The sequence below is a fragment of the Canis aureus genome, chromosome X (assembly GCF_053574225.1).
Source record: "Canis aureus isolate CA01 chromosome X, VMU_Caureus_v.1.0, whole genome shotgun sequence".
NCBI classification, from domain to species: Eukaryota; Metazoa; Chordata; class Mammalia; order Carnivora; family Canidae; genus Canis; species Canis aureus.
In genome coordinates, this window is record NC_135649.1 from 28,728,345 (window position 1) to 28,752,732 (window position 24,388).

Consider the following 24,388-nt stretch of genomic DNA (forward strand, 5'->3'; position numbering starts at 1 on the left):
GGAGAAGCAGGCTCCGTGCAGGGAGCCCAATGTGGGACTTGATCCCAGGACTCCAGGATCACACCCTAGGCCAAAGGCAGGTGCTAAACTACTGAGCCACCCAGGGATCCCCAAATTTGAATCATTTTTTGACACAGTATTCACATTGTTCTTCATATTACTTTCCCTTTTTTATTTTTTTTAAAGATTTTATTTATTCATGAGAGACAGTGAGAGAGAGGCTGAGACACAGGCAGAGGGAGAAGCAAGCTCCATGCAGGGAGCCCGATGCAAGACTCAATCCCAGGACCCCGGGATCAAGACCTGAGCCAAAGGCAGACGCTCAACCAAAGGCAGACACTCAACCACCCAGGTGTCCCCATATTGCTTTGTCTTACCAAAGTAACTCTGAGATGTACCTGAAGAGCTTGCTTCTTGTTCCTTTGTGTATATAGAATTTCATTTTTAGGGATTTACCATTGTTTAACGAGTTCTCTGTTGATGGACTTTAATATTTAAAATACCTCACAGATCTCCTTCTATAACAAACAGTCTTTCAGTGAATAGCATCGTATATACAATTTGTATATTCCCGACTACATGTATAGTTGGGAATATACATATATAGCATAGGATTTCTAGTACTTCTGTAGAGCACATAGGATTTCTGAGTCAAGCAGCATGTATATTTTAAATGCTTGTATAAGGTGCCAAACTGCTCTCCATGTAAGCTGTATCAATTTACATTTCTACCAACAATGTATGAAAGTGGGTGTTTCCCTGCATTCTCACAAAAATAGCATTATATTAGACTTTTTGGTCTTTGCTTATCTGTGAAGTGTGGTTTCATTTTACATTTTCCTATTTATGATAAAGTTTGAACATGTTTACTTTTTTTTTCTTCAAGGTGTATTTATTTCTGCGAGTTGAGCACACGTCCTGTCCCTCGCAGTTCCACAGTGCCTGCAGATTTAGTTTCTTTTCTTTTCTTTTTTTTATAAATTTATTTTTTATTGGTGTTCAATTTGCCAACATATAGAATAACACCCAGTGTTCATCCCATCAAGTGTCCCCCTCAGTACCTGTCACCTAGTCACTCCCACCCCCCACCCACCTCCCCTTCCACCACCCCGGGTTCGTTTCCAAGAGTTAGGAGTCTCTCATGTTCTGTCTCCCTCCCTGATATTTCCCACTCATTTTTCTCCTTTCCCCTTTATTCCCTTTCACTATTTTTTATATTCCCCAAATGAATGAGACCATATAATGTTTGTCCTTCTCCGATTGAACATGTTTTCATATGTCAAAGAGCCATTTATATTTATGTTTTGTGAACTGTATGCTCATATTGTTTGCCCATTATTCTACTGGGTTGTCACTCATTTTCTTGTTGATTTTATTGTGACTCTTTACATGTTACAGAAATTGATCCTTTGTGAGATTAGCTGCAAGTATATTTTACCAGATATAAAAGGTACCATAAAATCACCATAATCAAAACATATTGATTGTTGTATGATACCTATCCAGGAATAAACATTTGATCAACGAAATATAATTGTCCAGAAACAAAATCCAACTATGCATTGTAAAGTAATAGATAACAAAAGCAGCACTTTAATCCAATTGTTTGATAAACTGATGTTGGCACAATTGGCTATCCCACATGAAAGAAAACAACCATGCCTCTACATCATACCACATCAAAAGTATAACTTAGATGAATGAACACTTTTTTAATGAAATTATTTTAAGACAATTTTAGACTTACAGAAAAATAGCAAAGATAGTATGGAGTTTCCATAAATCTCACACCCAGTTTCTTTTATTAACATCTTACATTAATATAGGTGGTACATTTGTCATGATTTGTTCACCATACAGCAATATTGATTCATTTTTATCAACTAAGCTCCATACTTTATTTAGATTTCCTGAGTTTTACCCTAATGTCCTTTTTCTATTCCAGGATCCCATCCAGGATACTATATTACATTTAGTAGTCATATTTCACTGGGTTCTTTTTGACTGTGACAGTTTCTTAGACTTTCCTTGGTTTCCATTACCTTGACTGCTTTGAGGAATACTCGTTAGGTATTTTACAGTATGTTCCTCAGTTGAAGTTTGTTTTCTCAATATTAGACTAGTGTTACGGGTTTTGAATATCACCACAGAGGTAACATGCTATGTCATCACATTTTAGCAAAGAGGAAATATTATCAAAATAGCATCTTTGTTCTTATTAACCTTGATCACCTGTTGAGGTAGCGTTTGTCAGTTTTGTCCACTGGAAAATTGCTTTCCCCATCACCTATACTGTACTCTTTGGAGGGATGCCATCATGCACAGGCTGCACTTTTTAAAATAAGTTTTTAAAATGATTTTATTTATTTACTTGAGAGAGACAGAGATAGTGACAGAGAGCACAAGCGGGGAGGAGAGGGGGAGGAGAGGGAGAAGCAGGTTCCCCACTGAGTGGGGCTCGAGACCATGACCTGAGCTGAAGGCAGACACTTAACTGACTGGGCCACCCAAGTGCCCCACATAGTCCACATAAGTAGTGGGGGGTTATGACATACCTCCTTGAGGGCAGAGTGTTTACATAACTTATTTGGAATTCTTCTGAGTGGGAGATTTTTCTCTTTTCCCTATGTCTTTATATAATCGTTTATTTATAAGAGTATGAATCTGTGAATATGTATTTTATACTTTAATCTAACACTACTTTTTTGTTGCTACTTAAGTTATTCCAGCTTGGGTTATCAGGAGCTCTTTCAGTTTGACTCCTGTGTCCCTTTGACATACCTCCATCATTGTGGGCTTGTTTTTAAGATTTTATTTGTTTAGAGCAAGCAGAGGGAGGGGATAAAGGGAAAGGGAGACAGAATCTCAAGCAGACTTCCTACTGAGCACGAGCCCATCTTGGGGCTCGATCTCACAACCCTGAGATCGTGACCTGAGCTGAAAGTGAGAGTCGGATGCTTAACCGACTGTGCCACAGTTGTCCCAGAAGGCAGATTTTTGTCAGTGAAAATACGCATACCCGCATAACTTTTAATTAGCAATCCTTAATTTCAGAGTCTATCCTATATAAATAGAAGTACTGGTTCCTTAGGCTGTATGTCTAAGAATGCTTATGGCAGGGCAGCATTTTTTGTGGAGGCAAGTCTGGAAACTACCTAAATGTTTAGCTGTAGGAGGATGGATATGGATATCCATATTATGGAATTTGACACAGCTCTTAAGATATGAATTAGATATATAATTTATTGGCCTAAAGAATTTCCATAAAGCCTTATAAAATGAAAAAAGGTTATTGCAGAACAGTGTGTATGGTATGAGTTTTTGGGAGGTAACAACCAACAACAATGGCAACAAAAACCTTCCATATGTGTATTTTTCAGTATGAACAAAGGCCAGAGAGGAGGTGTGTTAGGTTGGGTTTTCCCACCGTGAGTCACTGAGGTAAGACTTTGAGTATAAGTAGTCTACTTGGGAGGTGATAAGCATCAGTAGGGAAATAGAAAAGCGAGGCAGGGAAGGAAGGAAACCAATGCAAATTGCATTAGTGAGCAGGTATGGCTCTGGGAAGTTAGGTCTCAGTCCTCATGGGGTGACTGTGGAATACACCTCAAAGTTGTCTCACCTGGGCAGGAGGTAAGGAAGCTGGCACTATTCCCTGCCAGTCCCATCAGGGTATGGCATCGCTTCTTATTTTCACTGGCTTCGGGGAGTTTCCACTTAGCCATTTCTATCATAATGGCTTTTGCCTGTTATGTGAGGGAACAATTTGAGAGTTCTTCTAACTGCTGAATATGTCTCTTCCAAGAATATAGTCAGGGACCAGAGAAATGACCACAGACTAGGTGTGGATCCATTGGATTCACTGTAAGACTTGGGCTAGGACTCCATTTCTTACTGAACCTCCACACATCCCACTCTAACAGAGGGCCCTATGACAGTGCTTTAGGTTCTCTGACATCACCTCCACAAAATATGGGTATCGAGTATTCCTTTTCCCCCTACTTCACAGTCACACTGATAAATGGGCTAGGTCCTGCTAAGGCAGACTTGCTGGAATCATAACTGTGTATATTTGCTGTTGCTTTGCAGAATCCTTCCTCATGGGGACTTGGCCTTTCTTCACTTGATCAGTTCTGGGTCTGAGAACCTGCTCAGGGGTGGAAATCAGAAAAAGGAAAATGATTTTTCCACTGTGGCAACTGACAGGCTACTGAGTAAGTATTCTTGATTTGATCTTCATTTTTTTAGTTTTATAAGCAATACTCTTGCTGGTTTCTGTTATGAGCTCAATTATGTCCCCTCCTCCCAACATTCATATGTTGAAGTCCTACTCTCAGTATCTTACAGTGTGATATATGTAGAGATAGGGCTTTTAAAGAAGTAATTAAGGCAGAATGAGTAGGTCTTAATCCAATATGACTGGTGTCCTTATAAGAAGAATAAATTAGGACACAGACAACACACAGACCGAGGGGCAACAGGGAGAAGGCAGCCATCTTCAAGCCAAGGAGAGAGGCCTCAGAAGAAACTGACTCTGCCAACAATTTGATTTGGGACTTCTAGTTTTGAGAGCTGTGAGGAAATAAACTCCACTTCATTTACTATATGGCTTTGTTGTTTCCAAGTTTCAAGGAGCCATTCCAGCAGCATACTAGGACTGACTCCAGGTATCCCTGCCAAGATGTGAAATCCTGAGTCATGGGAGAGTGTTCCAATATCAAAAACTCTTCCATATCCAGTTTTATATTCTTCCCTGGTCCAGTACCCCCAAAATCCATTCCCAGGTTTATTCTCTCAATTCCATCAAGTATATATTTACCAAGTCCTACAACTATTCAGTGAATAATCTCTTTTATCTTCTGCAAGAAATGGTATTTCTCTGCTTGGGCCATACTAAGAATTGTCCCTAAAATAAATATACTGAGGCAGGGGCAGATCTTAAGAAAGATGAGCATCATCCTCCTTGTAACTCTACCACTCTCACAATCAAATCTGGGCCTGATTTTTAGCCTAGACTGCCCCTTTCCAGAAAGATGGAAAAAGATAAAAGTTCCCATGAAGGCCTTCTACTTCCATTCTGTTCCTTGACTTAATAACTGGTTGACCACATCTGTCATTTGCTTTCTTTTTTTTTTAAAAAATTATTTATTTTTTTATTCACGAGAGATAGAGAGAGAGGCAGAGACATAGGCAGAGGGAGAAGCAGGCTCCCTGCAGGGAGCCCGATGTGGGACTCAATCCCAGGAACTCGGGGTCATGACCTGAACCAAAGGCAGATAGTGAACCACTGAGCCACCCAAGCGTCCCTGTCATTTGCTTTCTTTAGGATTTCTATGATCATTGAGACAGGTCATGTCTTGTTGGACAAGAGCAAACAAATTCCCTGATTCTCAAAGTTTTCATCTTTCAAGTGCTAGAGCTATTGCATGAATCCGTGCATTTTCTTCCATTTTTATCCTATCCCAATCCAGCATAGGTAAGAGTCTCTCAATTGTAATTCTACAGCATGCCAGGGATTGCCACCCCTCTACTTACCAGTAGTAATGAGGTCTTTGTGTTCATGTGTTATATGAGTAATCCAATTCCAGAACCCCATCCTGAAGGTCTACTTCAAAAGACCACTTCTGGTATCAAATTTCTTACTTTGGGTGAAAAAGACTTTCAGATGAGTATTTGAGACCAAGTGATTTATTTGGAAGGTAATCCCAGGAAGCCATGGAGGGGAGTGCGGAAGTGAGACAGGGAAGACCTGAAAAACAATACAATCTTTTAATGAACAGGTTAGTGCTGTGGGCAACTGGGACTTGACTCTACTGGGACTTCAGGAAGACAAAATATGCCTTGGGTTTTCCATCCAGGAAACAAGGAAGCTGGCACATTTTTCTTATATTCATATTCATCACTGATAGGTTTGCTCCTATGGACCTTAACTCCATGCCACACTGCTGGCTAAGCATACTCCTGAGCCAGAAAGTCCTCAGGCAGAGTCACAGGTGCCTGCAGTAAGAAGTCATTGAAACAGAAACAACGAGTGCCTAGGGAATACTGGGAGGGGCATCAAGCACAGGATGTTAACCTTTTATATACACTCGCGTCCTTTTTCTAGTTGAGGCGAGCACGTGCCCTGTGCACTGGCTGCCAAGGGGCAGGAAGATGAAAGATTTCCTCCTTTAGACTTTGAAGTGGGCAGTGTAGTCCACCAATGCTGTACACACTGGGGATTTCCCACCAAATAGGAAGGGAATTGGACGTTGGACATAAAAAAATTCCACTGTGCACATATTTCATGATCAAGTTAGGTCTCTGTGACATATGATATTCCCTCATTGTCATTTATACCCACTTGTCACTGAGAGATGTTTTTGTCTGCATGTAACTGAATAACTACAAGAGCTGAAAAGTATGGGTCTATAGGGTTTTTTTTCCCCCCGCTAACAGAGGGGAACTAGAAGACTAGATGTCAGGGGCTGCTGGCATTTCTTTAGCAACTCAACAATATCAGGGCTGATGGCTCCGCAGTTGTCTTGGCCTTTCCCTCAGGGTCACTGGATGACTTCTATGGCTGCACATTCAAGGCAAGAATAAGGAAGAAGAGGAAGGGACGATATTTTTATCAGGATAGCAAAAGTTTTCCCAAGTAATCCATGCATGAGTTTCCTATGCCTGCTCTAACAAAGCTCTGTAAATGTAGTGGCTTAAAGCAACACAAGCTTATCATCTTATAGTTCTGGATGTTAGAAGTCTGAAATGGGTATTGCTAGGCTAAAATCACAGTTTTGGTAGGGTTGCCTTCCTTCTGGGGTCTCTAAGAGAATGTCTATTTCCTTACCTTTTCCAGCTTCCAGAGGGTGCCTGTATTCCTTGACTGGTGCCCACCCTTCCATCTTCATAGCCAGCAATCACATTACTGTGACTTCTGCTTTTTGTCATCACATCTTCTCTGACTTTTTGGCCCTCCGTCTGCCACATTTAAGGATCCTTGTGATTACAATGAGTCTACCTGGATAATCCAGGCTACATTCCCTCTTCTCTTTTTTTTTTGTTTCATATTTTTTATTTAAACTTTAGTTAACATATAGTGTAATATTGGTTTCAGGAATAGAATTTAGTGATTCATCATTTCCTTATAACACCCAGTGCTTACATTCCCTCTTCTAAGGTTAACTGATTAGTAAGCTTAATTCCATCTGCAACCTTAATTCTTTGCCATGTAACCTAACATATGCACAAGTTCTGAGGATTAGGATATGACTGAGGAGGGCAGCCCCGGTGGCGCAGCAGTTTAGTGCTGCCTGCAGCCTGGGGTGTGATCCTGGAGACCTGGGATTGAGTCCCATGTCAGGCTTCCTGTATGGGGCCTGCTTCTCTCTCTGCCTCTCTCTCTCTCTCTCTCTCTCTCTCTCTCTGTGTGTGTGTGTCTCTATGAATAAATAAAGTCTTTTTTTTTTTTTTTCAAAAAAAGGATATGACTGAGGGGACAGTGATCTGCCTACCACGACCCACTTTTGTCTCATTGGCCAGAATTCTAGCTGGAAGGAGGCTTGAGAGTGAAAGTTGGGTAAGCTGAACAACAGCCATACCTTGCTAGCACTTCTCGAAGTTTGTAATTACATATTTCTTGTGTGATTTTCTCCCCCTAGTAGATCCTGTATTCCATGAGAGCAAGAACCATGTCTGTTTTGCTGAACGTTGTATTTTCAGCATGTAACAGGGTACCTAACATGTAGTAGCAGCTTGGTAAACTTTTAGTGTATAAAGGAATGTATGAACAAGTACACAGACACAAACACACGCACACACATATGAAAAAGCATACTATAGCATTTTCTGGATCATAACCAAGAAATGGAAGCAATCTAACTGTTCTTCTATAGGAAACTCATCATACAAATAATTGGTTTTTAAAAAGTAAACCCCTGGTACATGTCTACAAAGGAATATTCAGCCTTTGCAAACAATGAAATGAATCTTAAATGTAGGGACATGAAAGATTGTTCATTATTTATCACTAAGGGATTATGCAAGTTGCAGAACAGAACGTATTGTATGATCCTATTTGTGTGATAGAGAATAAACTGAAGCTTCTTGCCCTGGGGAAGGAAGAACACAAGGAACCAGAAAGAACAAAGAGTCAAATTCTTGGCCTTAAATTGTTCTGGAAACCCACACCAAGCACATTCTTGTCTCATGGTCTTTGCACTGATTGTTCTTTCTGAATCAAATACTCCTTCCTCACATATTAACATATTGATATTAATTCACATTAATGTTAACTTATTAATAGCTTGCTCTCCCCGTGACATTGTCTCTATCCAATGTCATCTTAAAGAGGGCCTGACTTGACCTCCCTGTCTTAACTAGCATGCCTTGTCACTCTTCATTCCTATGATCCACTTTATTTTATATGACATTATATACGTGTTTGTTTATTTTTAAGTGTATTTTTTAAAGATTTTATTTATTTATTCATGAGCGACACACAGAGAGAGAGAGAGAGAGAGAGAGAGAGAGAGAGGGAGGGGCAGAGACACAGGCAGAGGGAGAAGCAGGCACCATGCAGGGAGCCCGACGCAGAACTCGATCCTAGGTCTTCAGGATCAGGCCCTGGGCTGAAGGCTATGCTAAACCGCTGAGCCACCTGGGCTGCCCTTTTTAAGTGTATTTAAGTAATCTCTACCTGCCACGGGGGGATCGAACTCACAACTCCCAGATCAAGAGTCACATGCTCTACTGATGGAACCAGCCAGGTGCTCCTTGCTTAACTGTTTATTATATCACTTCTCCACTAGAATGTAAATACCATGGGCCAGAGATCTAGGTGATTCTGATGCAGGTTGCTGAAGCACCGCAGGTAGGAATCACTTCTAACTCTTAGGGCAGTAGTTCTCAAAGTGCAGTCTCCAGACCAGCAACATCAGCATCACCTGGGAATTTGTTAGAAAGGCAAATTCTCCAGCCTCACCCCAGATCTACTGAGTCAAAACCTCTGGGAGTAGGGCCCAGCAGTCTTTTGTTAACAAGCCTTCCAGTTGATTCTGATGCTCACTCAAGTCTGAGAACCACTGACTTTACTTTTTCTTTTTTAGGCAGTATTCCTTGGCTCTTTACTCAGGGATCTTTTCCAGGTAGAAGGAGGTTAACTCTCTTCCCTATTCTTTCCTCTGCATGCTCCTAAGAAGATTTTGAATAAGATAGAAATGTTGAGATTCTGTGTTTAACTTACCTTAATGTAACTTAAATTTTTCTTGAACTTTACTGCCTAGAAAAGGGTCTGACAGTAAGCATATTTGGCTTTGTGGGCCACACAGTCTGATGCAACTACACAACTCTGCCACTGTAGTGGGAAAGCAGCCAGAGACAATATGTAAATGAATGAGCATGGCTGTGTGCCAATAAAACTTCATAAATGGACACTGAAATTTGAATTGTCAGCAATCTGGTGGCATAATGTGTATATAATATGTTATTCTGCATTTCTCTGATTACATTCATTTGGCCTTTTCTGTGAAATACTTGCTCATTTCTTTTGCTCCCTTTCTTATTTGCTAAATGGAGCTCATTCCGGTGGGCAGTACCATTGGGCATTCCTTTTGTATGGAGGAAGATGAAGCCTGATATAAGGACAGTAGATCCTGAAAAGTGGCTAGTATCTTGCCTCATTGGAGACATGAAAGGAACAACACTGCCATACCAGTGGCAAGGCTGTCTGGGAAAGAGGTATGTATATGGGCCACTGGGGCTGGCTCCAAGTGTGCATATTTTTGTCTCATTAATATTCACCAAAAAGCATCCACTGCAGAGTAGATTCAAAACCAACCAGGTAGATAAGCCAGACTTTCTCCTTGGCCACCACAGTACTTGTGCAGTGGGCCCCAAATAGGTTGTTATGCTGACAGGCAGAGAGAGAGGCAATGGGTGTGCCCAGCAGCGTGGGCTTCACCTCTCCAAGCCTGGTTTAGCTACTGCCACTGCTAAGAAGCCAACAGCAGAGACCAATGTTGAGTCCTTTATTCAATGGATGGTTAAAGGGACACTAGCCAACCACCTTATGGTCTTAATTCCATTAGACCCTTTCTACCTTGGAAGGGATGGCAAGTTGTCTTTGATGGAATCGACACATACTTTGGATTTGGGTTTGTTTTGCCTGCCTGTACTGCCTCTGCCCAGTGCCGCCTCCTCCTCATTTGCTTCACAGGTTTCTCTCTCCAGTAAATGCTTTGCATCCTAACTCAATTTCAGCTTTGGCTTCCTAAAGAATGCATTCTGTGACAACCTCTTTTCTAGGGGGAAATGAGACACTTGTAATGCGTGGTATGCGCTGAATGATGATTACTCAAATTATCAGCGATGGTGGCTTGAAATGGAATACAAGTGGAGGGCAAAGCTTTGGGAAATCAAGTGGCTAGAGCACTTAGTCCCTATGGTGACAGTGATGATTGCGAAGGATGTGGCTAGGGCTAACTGCTTCTGATGACCGTAGAGAGCTTATACAGAAAAGAGGACAAATGGAAAGCCTTGAATGCACAACACAGATCAGAGTGGAAAATCAAAGAGCCTCACTGTCACCATTCAAGTAGTTTTATTCTCCTGGAACTGGAGGACAGATATGCCTGGCAATCATGCTCAGGGACTGATCATAAACTTTGCAGAGGTGCAGCACTGATTAAAGGTACGGCCTTGTTGGAGCTCTTAGGTTAACTGACAGGCTCTCCTGGGGAAATAATAGAACCCTGACACATTGGGTGGAAATATTTGGGTATAAACAGATGAAGCTGAGAAAAATTTAACCTTCATGTTCCCCTGAACCTTCCTTGCCAGTAGAAGGAGTCATACATCTTTTGTCTAATGGTACCAGCCTTCCTCTGCATAAAAACCTTTTGATGACTTTCATGGGGGTGTTTGCCTCATAAGAAATACTGATTCTCCTCAGGACCAAACCCCACAACAGTTCATTGTCTCCACTCCCATAAGAGTTATTGGATTTCAGTAGAGCCTATATGCTCTAATGCCCAAGGAGAAGGGAATGTTGAAGTGGATCTATGATGTGCAATCTGCTCAGTGCCTGCCTCTAACTCTACTTGTAGAAAGACTGCAGTAGGGTTTCCTGGGCTGTGGGATTTTCAGTTTTAAAACTGTGACAGTCCCAGGAAAATCTGGACCAGTTGGTCACCCTGCTGGGAGGACACTCTTCACTAAAGCATTAAGAAATATATTGCTGAGAGGAGCACCAGTATGACTGAAAATCTCCACGGAATAGTCTCTGTAGGCCACAAATGATAGTGGGAGATGCTTCAGTGGAATTGGACACCCTGATTTCAATAGGATAATGGAGCCCTAAAGGGTAGAGTCCAGGCGATGGTGCCTAGCTGTCATAATTAATGTGGGTGCAATTGACATAAAGCACAAGGATAGAGTGTTTTGACTTCCATCTGTTGCAGAGGATGATTATGGAATTTCCTAGAAGTGAAATAGATGTGATACAGAGAAGCAGAAAAATTCTAGGTCAAGTGGACAAAAATTTTGCAGGCTCTTGAACTCTTACTCTATTCCCAGATCTACTAGGCCAGTTCCCAGATCTGGAGCTCTGTGATTTTTTTTTTTTTTTTGGAGCTCTTTGATTAAGGGGGAGGGCAGATCTCTTTGAGAAAGGACCTTGCCACAATGCTATTACAGATGGATACTGAAAATCTTTTTCCAAGTCTTCCTTACACTGAGACCTGTGGTCATTTACTAGGAGGCCATGACCAGGGTAAAGAAAATATCTGGAAACTTTTGAGGGTTATAAAATTCCAGCTATGAATTGATGCTAATTATTGGATAGTGTGCCACTGTGGTTCATCTCCAGGGTGGGGACTTAGGGAGTCAGGTGATAAATTAGGTCTTGGTCTGAGTTCATTTCAGCGGGAACCATCTTGGCATACTCACCACACGTTATTTTTCTGACTTATGATCCACGGAGGGAGGGTTCTTATTATAGGGAAAGGTCAAGTAGTTTCACCTGGAACTGCAACCCTTTCCCTTTCACCTCTACTGCCAAGAAAGTAAACCAAAGCAACACCAAATTCCTGGGGCAGTTGAAGAGATAAGAGCCACCACCAAAGACTTGAACAATGGAATTGTGATGACTCCAACCACATGCCCCGTTTGGCCTGTAGGAAAAGGCATTTAAGTTTTGGAGAATGCTTTTGAATTATTGTTAATTTAATCAGGCTGTGACACCAGTCACAACTCTGTTTCTTAATGTGGTATCTTTACTGGTGCAAATGAACCCAGCCTCTGGCACCTATTGACCTAACAACTATCATCAGCAGAGATAATCAGAAATAGTTTGCACTCACTTTCTTACCTCAGGGCTATCTCAAACTATGCCATTTTCTGTCATAATCTACCAAAAGGAACTTCTCTTTTTACTCTATAGATATAATGCTGGTCCATGACATTGATAGCATTATGCTAATGAGTCTGAGGGGCAGGAAGAATCAAGTATTTTAGATGCCTTATGACCAGAGGATAGGAGATAAGCCTTGTGAAAGTTCAGGAGCCTGCTACATGGATGACATTTCTAGGGGTCCAGTGGTATAGGAGAATGTCAGAATATCTCTTCTGAAGTAAGAGATAAGTTGTTTTTCCTTGTACTGCCCACCACAAAGAAAGAAACCAATACTTGGACCTCTCTGGATTTAGGAGGCAACATATACCGTATTTGGATATGCTGCTCTAACCCATTACTGAGTAATCTCTGAGGCTGCCAGTTTTGAGTCGGATCTGAAGCAAGAAAAGTCTCAGCAACAAATATGAGTCTGTGGTGCATGTTCTATGAAGCCTCATAGCACAGACTCTTAGGGTGCTGAAGTAAGGCCATACTTTCCTTAACTGACAGTTATTCTCCGTTTGAAAGGCAATGGCTACCAGGCCCTGATAGTGATTGAATTCTGACCATGAGACACCAAGAGACTATGTGACTTGAACTGGCCATTAGGAAATGGGTATTATTTAATTCGCTCAATTATGAAATGGCCATGTGCAGCAGCATTCCATTGTTAAATCAACACTGTATATGAAATCAGATCTGAGAAAGTTGGGAAGGTAAAAGTGAATGAGGAAATGACTCAGACTCACATGGTACTTGGTCCTACTACATCACTGCCTCTCCATCAGCCCCTACATATGACCTCAAGGAGAGTTCTCTTTAATCATTGAACAGAACAAGAAAATGTATTCCTATGGCTTTATAGATGGATCTGCATGGTAGGCTGGCACCTGGCAGAAGTAGGTCACAGGTGGCTGACAGCTCCACTCAGGGATGGCCCCTAAAGACAGAAGGAAAGGAAAATCCTACCAACTAGTATATCTAATTATTTACTTTGGTGGATGGAGAAATGGCCTAATACACTGATGTAGACTGATTCAGGGACAGAGGCTAACATGTTGGCTGGACAGAGAAGAATGTGGAAAGAACAAGATAGGAATTTGGTGATAAGGAGACCTGGGAAAAAGGTATATGTATAGGCCTCCTAGAATGGGCCAGAAGTGTGAAGATATTTGTGTTCCATACAATTGCATCTAGAGGACATCCACCATGGAAGAGGCTCTCAGTAATCAGGTGGATAAGATAACCTATTCTGTTCGTGTCAGCCTCTTCAGCTACCCTAGTGCTTGCTCAGTAGACCCATATACAAAATAGTTGTGCCAGCTGGGATGAGGTATATATACAGGGTCTTCTCTCACTGAAGCTGATCTGTCTGCTACCACTTTGAATTGGCAACCTGCTTATCAGCAGAGACCAAATGCTGAGGCACCAATATGGTACCATTCCTTGGGGGGACCAGATAGTCATCTGGTGGCAGATTGGTTACACTGAACCCCTTCCATCACGGAGGAGGCACTGACTGTCTTCACAGGAATAGATACATATTCTGAATACGGATTTGATTTTCATGCTTGCAAAGCTTCTGCCAGCACTACCATGTGGACTCACAGAATGCCTGATTCATCACCATGGTATCCTACTCAACATTGCTTTCAACAAAGGAACTCAGTTTAGCGTGAAGTAAGTGTGGCGATGGGCTTGTTCCCATGGAATTCTTTGGTCTTAGCACATGTCTCATCACCTAGAAGCAACTGGCTTGATAGAATGGTGAAATTTCCTGCCAAAGGCTCAATTATGGCACCATAACCTGCAAATTTGGGGTACTGTCCTACAGAACCTAGTATATACTTTAAACCAAGGGCTAATATATCGTATCATCTCCCTTGTTGTCAGAATGTGTGGGTCCAGGATTTGAGAGGTGGAGGTGGGATTGACCCCTCTCCCTCAAGAAATATTTGCTTCATTCCTACATCTTGGACTCAGTGGATTAAGAGGTTCTAATGCCCAAGGGAGAAATGCTTCCACAAGGGAACATGTCAGGATCCTGTTTTGGAAGCTGACATTGCCCTCTGGCCATTTTGTGTTCTCCATGCTGTTTAACAGGCAGGCAAGGGGTCACTGTACAGACCAGGGTGGTCTATCCTGATTACCAAAGGCAGATTAGGTTGCTCCTACACAATAGAGGCAAGGAGAACTATCTCTAGAACTCAGGGGCCTCACTGAGGTGCCTCCTATCACTCTCTTGTTCAATAGTACTGGTCAGTGAAAACTGGTAATCCAGTCAAGGTAAGATTATAAGGATTCACATCCGTGAGGATGAAGGTTTAGGTCACTCTACCAGGGAACATATCCTGTTCTACTGAGATGCTGACAGAGAGCAAGGGAAGCATGGAGTGGGTGGCAGAAAAATTGAAGCTATGATTATCAACATTGGGCCTGCTTCTAGCTACAGAAGGAGGGACTGTAGCAACTATGTTTTTAAAAAAATTAAAATATTTTATTTATTTATTTGAGAGTGGGGGGGGTTGAGGGGGCAGAGAGGGCACACACCGGGGGAGGGGCAGGGGAAGAGGGAGAGAAAGAATCTCAAGCAATCTCTACTCCCAGCATGAAGCCTAATGCAGGGCTTGATCCCACAGCCCTGATGACCTGAGCCGAAAATTAGAGTTGGACACTTAACCAGCTGAGTCACCCAAGTGCCCCTATAGCAACTATGCTTTATGTTAGAGCCCCCATTCCCTTCTTTTTTAATTTTTATTTATTTATTTATGATAGTCACACAGAGAGAGAGAGAGAGAGAGAGAGAGGCAGAGACATAGGCAGAGGGAGAAGCAGGCTCCATGCACCGGGAGCCCGACGTGGGATTTGATCCCGGGTCTCCAGGATCGGGCCCTGGGCCAAAGGCAGGCGCTAAACCGCTGCGCCACCCAGGGATCCCTTTTTTTTTTTTAATTTTTATTTTCCCCATTCCCTTCTACTGTATATGAAAAGCACTGGTGGTGGTGAATATTTTAGATTTCATGTGGAATTATGAATGAATTGACATCCCCCTGCAATAATACAGTAGCTGATGGCAATTTGTACATTCTGTTGGAGGGCATGGGTTTTTCATCTGGACGAAGGGCAAGAGTGGTTTGGAGGGGCAAAAGGAACAGTCAGTGCTGGGAATTCTGTTTTCCTTTTTTTTTTTTTTTTTTTTTTTGGTTAAAGATTTTATTTATTTATTCATGAGAGACACTCAGAGAGAGAGAGGCAGAGACATAGGCAGAGGGAGAAGCAGGTTCCACGCAGGGAGCCCAATGTGGGACTCGATCCCGGTACTTCAGGATCATGCCCTGAGCCGAACGCAGATGCTCAATCGCTGAGCTACCCAAGCGTCCCGTTTTTTTTTTTTCTTTGTTCCCTTTCAAGATTCACTTTACATCCTTCTCCACTCTGCTCTGTTCCCTGACCCATATTAACTGCATTTGGCTCCCCCCCGCCCCCCCTTATGGCTTTCAGTAGCCATCAGCCAATGGGAGGTATCAGCCACAGGAGATCAGATGGTAGAAGGAGGAAAACTCAGGACATGTATTCCCCACATTCCCTCCCTGCAGGGATGTGAGTTGGCAGTGATTTCTCTACAGAAGGCCACATTTCCTGTGTAATGTTTCTTTCCTTATTATTTTATTTTTCCTTATTTCCTCAGTTTTTGGTAACCATTCCCTCTCCTTGTCTCTTCAGGCTTACAGATGGTAACGTCTTTCAGTGTTGCCAGCCCTGAGGTGCCTCACCATCCATTGCTGATTTCCCTTAATCTGGCCCACTCACATCCTTGTGCATGGTTCCTTCATTAAACCCTCTTTAGGAGAGCCTGGCTGGCTCAGTCCATGGAGCATGTGACTCTTGATATTGGGATTGTAAGTTTGAGTTCCATATTGGGTGTAGAGATTCCTTAAAAATAAAATCTGAGAGGCACCTGGGTTGCTCAGTGGTTGAATGTCTGCCTTTGGCTCAGGTCGTGATCCTGGGGTCCTGGGATCAAGTCCTGCATCAGGCTCACTGCAGGAGCCTGCTTCTCCTTCTGCCCATGTCTCTGTCTCTCTCTTTCATGAATAAATAAACAAAATCTTTTGAAAAAATCTAAACAAAAAAACCCCACCTGTCTTTAATTATCCACTTTGAGAGGTGCCTGGGTTCCTCAGCTGGTTGTGCATCTGCCTTCGGCTCAAGTCATGATCCGGGGATTGAGCCCCACGTTGGGCTCCCTGGAGCCTGCTTCTCCCTCTCCCTCTGCCTCTCCCCCCTGCTCCTGTGCAAGCATGATCTCTCTCTCAAATAAGTAAATAAAATCTTTAAAAAAATAATTATCCACTTTGTGTATGTCATCTATTTCCTGTCATGAACCCAACTGATACAATTCCTAATACTTGTTTATACATACCTTCTCCCATTTTTGTTATCAATCTTTCCACAGGTTTATCTTTTTTTTTTTAGGTTTCTCTGTTTTATTAGACTTTTCAACCAACCAATTTTTGGTTTTATTGATCTTTTGTATCGGATATTTTCTTTTTTATTAATATTTGTTATTTTGAAACATCCTTATTTTTGCTTTCTTTCATTTACTGTTATTGTAACTTCTTAAATTGGATGCTTAGCTTCTTAATCTCTAGCCTTCTTTAAAAATACAAAGGTTTCATGACAAATATCTTTCTAAATACCACTTTGGTGGCAACCCATAATTTTTTATTAGTTTTCTTTTTTTTTTAAGTAGGCTTTATGCCCAATATGGGACTTGAATTCATGACTCCGAGATCAAGAGTTGCTTGCTCTACCAACTGACCCATCCAGGTGCCCCTATTAGTTTTGATATGTAATATTTTGATTATTGTTCTGTTCTAAGTATTTTCTAATTTTTATTTTATTTATTTTTTTATTTTTTAAATTTTATTTATTATTTATGATAGTCACACACACAGAGAGAGAGAGAGAGAGAGGCAGAGACACAGGCAGAGGGAGAAGCAGGCTCCATGCACTGGGAGCCCGACGTGGGATTCGATCCCGGGTCTCCAGGATCGTGCCCTGGGCCAAAGGCAGGCGCCAAACCGCTGCGCCACCCAGGGATCCCTATTTTCTAATTTTTAGTATGACTTTTTTCTTTGATGTATGATTTCAAAGTATGTTTTGAAATTTCCAAACATAAATGTTTTCTTTATCTTCTTGTTACTAATTTCTACTTTAATTGCAGTGTGGTCAGAAAATGTGAACTGTATGAAACTGATTCTTTGAAATTTGTTGACTTTTTTTTTAACCTAGTATATGATTAACTTTCATAAATGTTCCATGTGCTGGACCACTACTGGATGACATATTGCTTTTTTTTTTTAATTTTTATTTATTTATGGTAGTCACAGAGAGAGAAAGAGAGAGAGGCAGAGACATAGGCAGAGGGAGAAGCAGGCTCCATGCACCGGGAGCCCGACGTGGGATTCGATCCCGGGTCTCCAGGATCGCGCCCTGGGCCAAAGGCAGGCGCTAAACCGCTGCGCCACCCAGGGATCCCCGACATATTGCTTTTGTATGAATTAGGAAAATGTGCTCTTTCTTCCAGATGGATATAGCACCATACCTGAGCACGTAGTTTGGCAAATCCATCCATGGGATGGATTTTGACCCCCGTTTGTACCCTTGGCTAAGTGCTTTTGATCAGTGAACAGTCTGTACATGGTGGCTTGTTCATGTGTTCTTGTAAAGAATGTTTATTTTCCAGTTGCTAGGTACAGTGTTCTTTGTGTATCTACTAGAACCAGCTTGTTCATTTGATGTTCAAATTTTCTACATCTTTACTGATTTTTTTTGTCTGCTTCATCTATGAATTTATGAGAGAGACGAATTAAAGACTCACTGTGCTGGTGGATTTGTCTTTCTCCTTGAATTTGTGTTAATTTTTGTTTCACATAGTCAAAGCAGTTGAATACATCCAAGGTTAGTATCATATTTTTTTCTGTTGAATTGAAATTTTATCAATATATTGTAACCTTCTTTATTTTTTAAAAATTATTTTTAAAATATTTATTTATTTATTTATTTATTTATTTATTTATTTATTTGACAGAGCGAGAGAGAGTGAAAGACAGTGAACACGAGCTGAGGGAGGCAGAGGGAGAGGGAGAAGCTGACTTTGCTGAGCAGAGAGCCTGATGTGGGGCTTGATCCTGGGATGTGGGGCTGGATCCCAGGACCCTGGGATCATGACCTGAGCCAAAGGCAGACATTTAACCAACCCGACCACCCAGGCACCCCTAAAAGATTTTATATTTAAGTCATCTCTACACCCAACATGGGGGTTGAACTTACATCCCCAATATCAAGAGTTGCATGTGCTATCAACTGAGCTAGCCAGGCACCCCTTGTAACCTTCTTTAAATCTAGTAATTATTTTTCCCTTGAAGTTTGTTTTGTGTGATATTAATTTAGCTGTAACAGCTTAATTTTTGTTGATCATACTATTTCCTGGTGTATTTCTTTCTATCATTTTTACTCTCAAATTTACTGTGTATGTGTGTTTTGGGGCTATCTCTTAAAAATAGCTAGACTTCTTTAAATCCAGACTGATAAATCTTTACTTTTAACTGGAGCATTTGGTTCACTTACATTTTACGCAATTATTGATATATTTAAGTTTAAATCTACAATCTTCCTCTATTCTCTTTGTCCCACTTTTCCAAAAAGTTTTTCCTCCTTTCTTGCCTTTTTTGGATTGGTTGATTTTTTTTCTCTTTCTCTCTTTTAATTTCTCCCCTCTTGGTAGTTTGGAGGAGATATAATATCCTTTTATGATAGTGGTTATTCTAGAAATTTTGATATGTATATTTAACATAATTAAGTCTTTAGTTAATAGAAATCCATTACCAATAGTCAGCATTCTAGGGCACAATTCCACAAAGGATACAGTTTTTGCATTCATTCTTCGATTATTTATTTTGTCTTGTTTGGCTTGACCTTACACGACCTGAAATTAACCTATCACTCCATGCATCAGACTGTCAACATTGAACACCCAATCCTTAGCCTTCACCACAGACCTCAGTCCCTGCCTAGTCCATTGGTACCCCGGAGCCAGTGAGATCACCAGGGAACAGTACTCTCAGCGCCTGAGGTAATACCAGACTGATAGTAAGGAACAGGCAAACCAACAGCAAAGATTTAAAAGATACGATAGCTTTGCAATCTTATAGAGTGAAAAGCCAATTAGCTCTGAGGAATTCCTAAAGGAGTCATAATAACATGTAAAAATAGTTCTGCAGGCTCTGGGAGAAGGGAAAATCAAGGCTTCAAAGGACATCACTGCAGTCAGGTCATACCACAGTTGTGGCATACTGAGTAGTATGCATACTGCACATAGTTCAGTGTTTGGAAGGAGAAATCACTGTGATAAAGTGGCAAGGTAAACCACAATACAGCAGAATATTGCCATTGGCTCTCAACAGGGTTATTTGCACTGAAAGAGACATTTTACAATGTCTAGAGAGCCTTTTGTAACAACTGGTGTGTGTTGGGGGGTTATAAACTGCACACCATCCTCCCTGTCCTCTGTAAAGATCTATTTGGACTCAAATGTAAATAATGCCCACTGCTATAGGTTATCCATAAGCAGCAGGAGAGCGTTTCTTGTATCACAAAAGCCATTCTGTAATAAAGATTTCAGATGTTTTTAAGGGAGGATGATGGTGCAATGAGGATTTACTGTGCCTTTCTGTTCATTTTTGAAGAATCCATAATAATGAAAAATGAAAAAAATCAGCGAGCATATCTTTGAACCTCCTTGAAATGGCATAGGGTCTTTATGAACAGATTTCACTGAAACTAAACGGTGTGTATTTTCTAATTAGTGGCTTTAGGACTTCAAAATCAGACAGGACGTTAGGAGACTAGAAATAGCTGATGAAAAACAATCATGAACAATGTAGTATTTTCCCAGAACTTATTCTGAATACAGCCTATCCCTCCAACATCTTTTCAATGCAAATGAACCTGATCCATTTGGTGAAAACTGCCAAATTTAGAAGGTACTAGTTCTAAAGTTCATACTTTAATATATGTGTGATAAGGTTTCCTTCTTTGGTTTGCCTATGCTTTCTAAAATTTCTGCCAAACCCGTATTTTAAAAAACTTTTAAAAAAATATTTTATTTATTTATTCATGAGAGACACACACACAGAGAGAGGCAGAGACACAGGCAGAGGGAGAAGCAGGCTCCATGCAAGGAGCCCGATGTGGGACTCGATCCTGGGCCTCCAGGATCACACCCCAGGCTGCAGGCAGCGCTAAACTGCTGCGCCACTGGGGCTGCCCTAAAAAACTTTTTTATTTTGAAAAGTTGCACAAATAGAACAGAAAGTCCCTGCATGTCCTTCACTTAGACTCCTAGCATGTTAATATTTTACATTTTCTTAATCATCCTAGGGTTTTCTTCTGAGACATTTTAGAGTAAGTTGCAACATAATGTCCTATTACCTCTCAGTACTCCAGCCAGTATTTTCTTAAACAAGGACTTTCACATTAACCATAGTACAAGTATAAAAAAAACAAGAAATTTACATTGGTAGAATATCGTTAGTCTACAGATATTCAAATTTTGTCAATTGTCCCAATAATGCCCTTAGCAAAGGAAAAATGATCTTTTTCTGGCTGGGGATCCGTTGTCCTGTCTGTTGTTTCTACTCATCCGGAGGAGTTCCTCAATATGTCTAGATTGTCTTTAGTGACTTTGATGATTTTGAAGAGTGCAAGCCAGTAATTTTGTAGACTGTCCCTCTATGGGTTTGTTTGATGTTCCCTCACGATTGAATTCAGGTTCTGCGAATTTCCGTGTCATGAATGCTACAAAATTGGTTAGTGCTTTTCTTACCACCTTATCAGGAGGCAAATGATGCCCATTCCCGGGTGTGCTGAGTTTTCATCATAATTGGGACGGTGTCCGCCATATTTTCCCACCATAGTTCCTATTTCGCCTTGGAAATAGTATTTTGTCGGGAGATACTTCGAGACTCTGTAATGTAAACAAGTTGTTTCTTATGGTAATTGCGCCCCCTAGTTTTGTCTAAGGTTACGGAGACAGAGGCTGATTACAGTCGGGTGTCAGCGCTGATGGCGGCAAGTGTTTCCAGGGGTCAGTTTCTGCTTGTATCCCTTGTATTAGCATGTCTAGCACATAGTAAATGGCTGCTTATTTTCTGATGAATTTCTTTGATCTCAGCAGTTAGTAGCGTGTATTGTAAATTGATCTTGTTAGTTTTTCCCACAGACTGTGAGCTCCTTGAGGGTAGGCACAATGACTTAGTGCTTCTCTGTCCCCAGTGTCTAGCACACACTAGGTGCTTGAAAAATACATGTTTGAATTAGTGGCCTGGAGTAGATACTACCGAAGAGGACAAGGGCTATGTGTCGGTCTGGGGAAGGCATTCTTCCTGTTCTGAAGGGAAGCCAGAGCAAGGGTTGTAGAGGGCGCGGTCGGCGTAGTCACGGCCAAGGACCCACGGGTCTCAGCCACCTGGTTGGAGGCCAGGCCTCGGGTTTCCGCGGGTGGGGAAGAAAGTGGGGCGGGAAACCGAAAACCGAACTCGCAGCTCCCGGCATTCCCCGTGGGCGGTGCTCCCCTTTGACCCCTCGCTCGCGTGCTACACATCCGGGCCTCTGCTACTAGTGAGGGGAAGATGGCGGCCGCAACTGTGGTGGTTCCCGTAGAGTGGATAAAGAACTGGGAGAAATCAGGGAGAGGCGAATTGTGAGTGTCCGGGCTGGAGGCGGGCGCACGGCCGGGCCGGGCCCGGGCGTCAGCCGTGCTCTCCCTTGTGGGGAGAGGTTGTGGGGGGAAGATGTGCCCCCTCCCCCATCCGGGCGGCGGGTGTGGAGGGTTGGCTAGGAGTTTCGAACTCGGGGAGGAGAGGTGCTGGTAACCGCCGCCGACCTCCTTCCTTCTCTGGCCTCTCCAAAATCCTCGTTGCCCGCCGTAGGCTGTCTTCCTTTAGTGTCTTAGCAGAACTCCCGTTTCGCCCCTGCGGGTCTACGCGCTCCCGCTCCGTCTTTTTGTCCCCCTCTTCGCTTGAGCTCACTTGGCTCCTTTCTCTTTACGGGGCCGCGCCGGGAGGGGGGGTTCGGACTTTACATCTTTGTGTCCCATTTCTTCACTCTGCACCCGTTCGACTCTGCAGTTTGGAGCCCGACGCCTCCTTTGCCCGAAGTCCGAGGAGGGCGAACCGTCCCGACTCCCTCCCCTCCTCTCCGCCCGCTGCCGCGATGCCCGGGGCGTCGCGAAGAGCCCCGGTTGGCACGTCTCGTCCTCCCGGGGAGCGGTCTTTCGGATTGTCCCGGCCTCGCGCGGCGCCGCTGGCCGTGGGAGAAGTGTAGCTGGGATTGCCGCTTTCCCACGAAGACCTACCGGCATTTCTTTGCTCCGGCTTTTCACTTTAGAGCCATTTCGGTTTTGATTCAACTTTCGTCATTAAATGTTTCTTAAACCCCATTTTGTCCTGGGACTGCAACTAATTTTGGCGACTCTCAGGGTTCTCAAGTACCTGGAATAACGCGTTCCCTTTAGTCATAAAACTTGTTTTTTTTCCCTGGTAATACAGAAAACAGTAATTTGCCATACCCGCGGTTTCCTCGCCCCAAATTTCAGTTCGCGCTCCCTCGGAAAGAAAGGAATCGTTTAAGCAGTAAAACCCCAGATTCAAAAACAAAGAATTTATTTCTAATTTCGTTCTCTGAATCGCTTTATTAACCAAAGCTCAACGCTGTATGAGCTAACTCTCGTTAGCCATTTTTGCGGTCGGCCGCCCCCTCCCCCCATAGTTTACGGTTGCTCGCGCGAAAGATAACGAATCTTTGGAACTTCGTTACTTGAACGAAACCCGGGGAATGCGTTGCCCGATCTTGCGCGTGTGATATTGCCAGCTTGTATGGACTCCTCCTTCTCCCCTCCCGCGCCCTCCCTCCCCCCCGCTCCACGCGCACTCGCACTCGCGCTGCTTTACCAAGTCTTAACTGTGTGAGCTCTAGAATTGTATTTCCTGGATAAGCGGCGGTCTTAGCCACTTAACTAGCTGAGTGACCTTGGGTAAGTTCCTTAACCACTTTGACCGTTTCCCCTTGAGTAAATTGGGATTAATAAGTACTCTATTCAAAGGATTGTTGTGAAGACTAAATAATACCTGTAAAGCACTTGGCTTATAGTAAGTGCTCAAGTGATAGCTATTAAAAGTAATATTATTATTCCAATCTTTAGATATTTAAACTTCTCTGGACAGCTCTTGCTCTTAAAGTCTGTACCACTCAGGTTAGCAATTAATTGGTCTTTGACTTACTGCTGCATACTCTTGTACTCTAACGAATTGAGAGACCCTTGAAGAGTGGGGACTATGTTTCATATTTAGTTTGGTCGCCCCTCCCACGCCGTCCCCCCACTGCAGGCCCCAGCTCCCGCCTCACTCCCCCTCGCCTTTCTAGCATATGCTTGGAGTGAGAGCTTTTTGGTTTATTAAATGAGATGTCTATTTGATAAACATTCATTTTTAACTGTTAGGAACATTTTCCAGATCCTTGTACATGCCATTTAACAAATTAAGCTATTAAGTTCCTTGTGTGCAGGGAAGGCAGAACGGGAGGTTACCTAAACCATCGTTTTCATCTATATTAGATTAGGATAACCTCCCCAAACTGATAAATCAGTTCACTATTTTGTTTACTTATTTAGGGCCTGTCATCTTCATAGATTGCTCAGCTTCCTTGTTACATCTGTTTTTGACAGTTTTATTATTGCTTTTACCTTAGAATGAGTGGTATTAGGGCTAGGAGGTGAAAATCTGAATTCTGATTGGCTTCTTGGCAGTGGTTGGAGAAAAATAGTGATGTAGGAGGTTGAAATACGTTGTCAAAATGAGATTTTGGATACACTGTGTGTATATTTGCATAATCCATGCTATGTGTATTGTTCCTGAAGAGCTTTTTCAAAACTGTTAGGGCTTATTTGTATGTAGT

At 42.3% G+C, this 24,388-nt stretch overlaps 1 protein-coding gene across 7 annotated transcripts in view; it reads left to right on the top strand.

The window, feature by feature from the left end:
* Positions 1–4,120: 4,120 nt before the first annotated feature.
* THOC2 (THO complex subunit 2) overlaps positions 4,121–24,388 on the top strand; it is a 130,666-nt gene continuing 110,398 nt past the window's right edge. For 5 of the 7 annotated variants that reach the window (XM_077888287.1, XM_077888288.1, XM_077888291.1 and 2 more), the window contains exon 1: positions 21,991–22,136. In XM_077888287.1, coding sequence (XP_077744413.1) covers positions 22,066–22,136 — 71 coding nt within the window. In that variant the 5' untranslated portion in view covers positions 21,991–22,065. Of the gene's footprint in view, positions 4,215–9,577; positions 9,718–21,990; positions 22,137–24,388 lie in introns of those variants that run through there. The other 2 variants (XM_077888294.1, XM_077888289.1) reach the window with 2 other exon arrangements.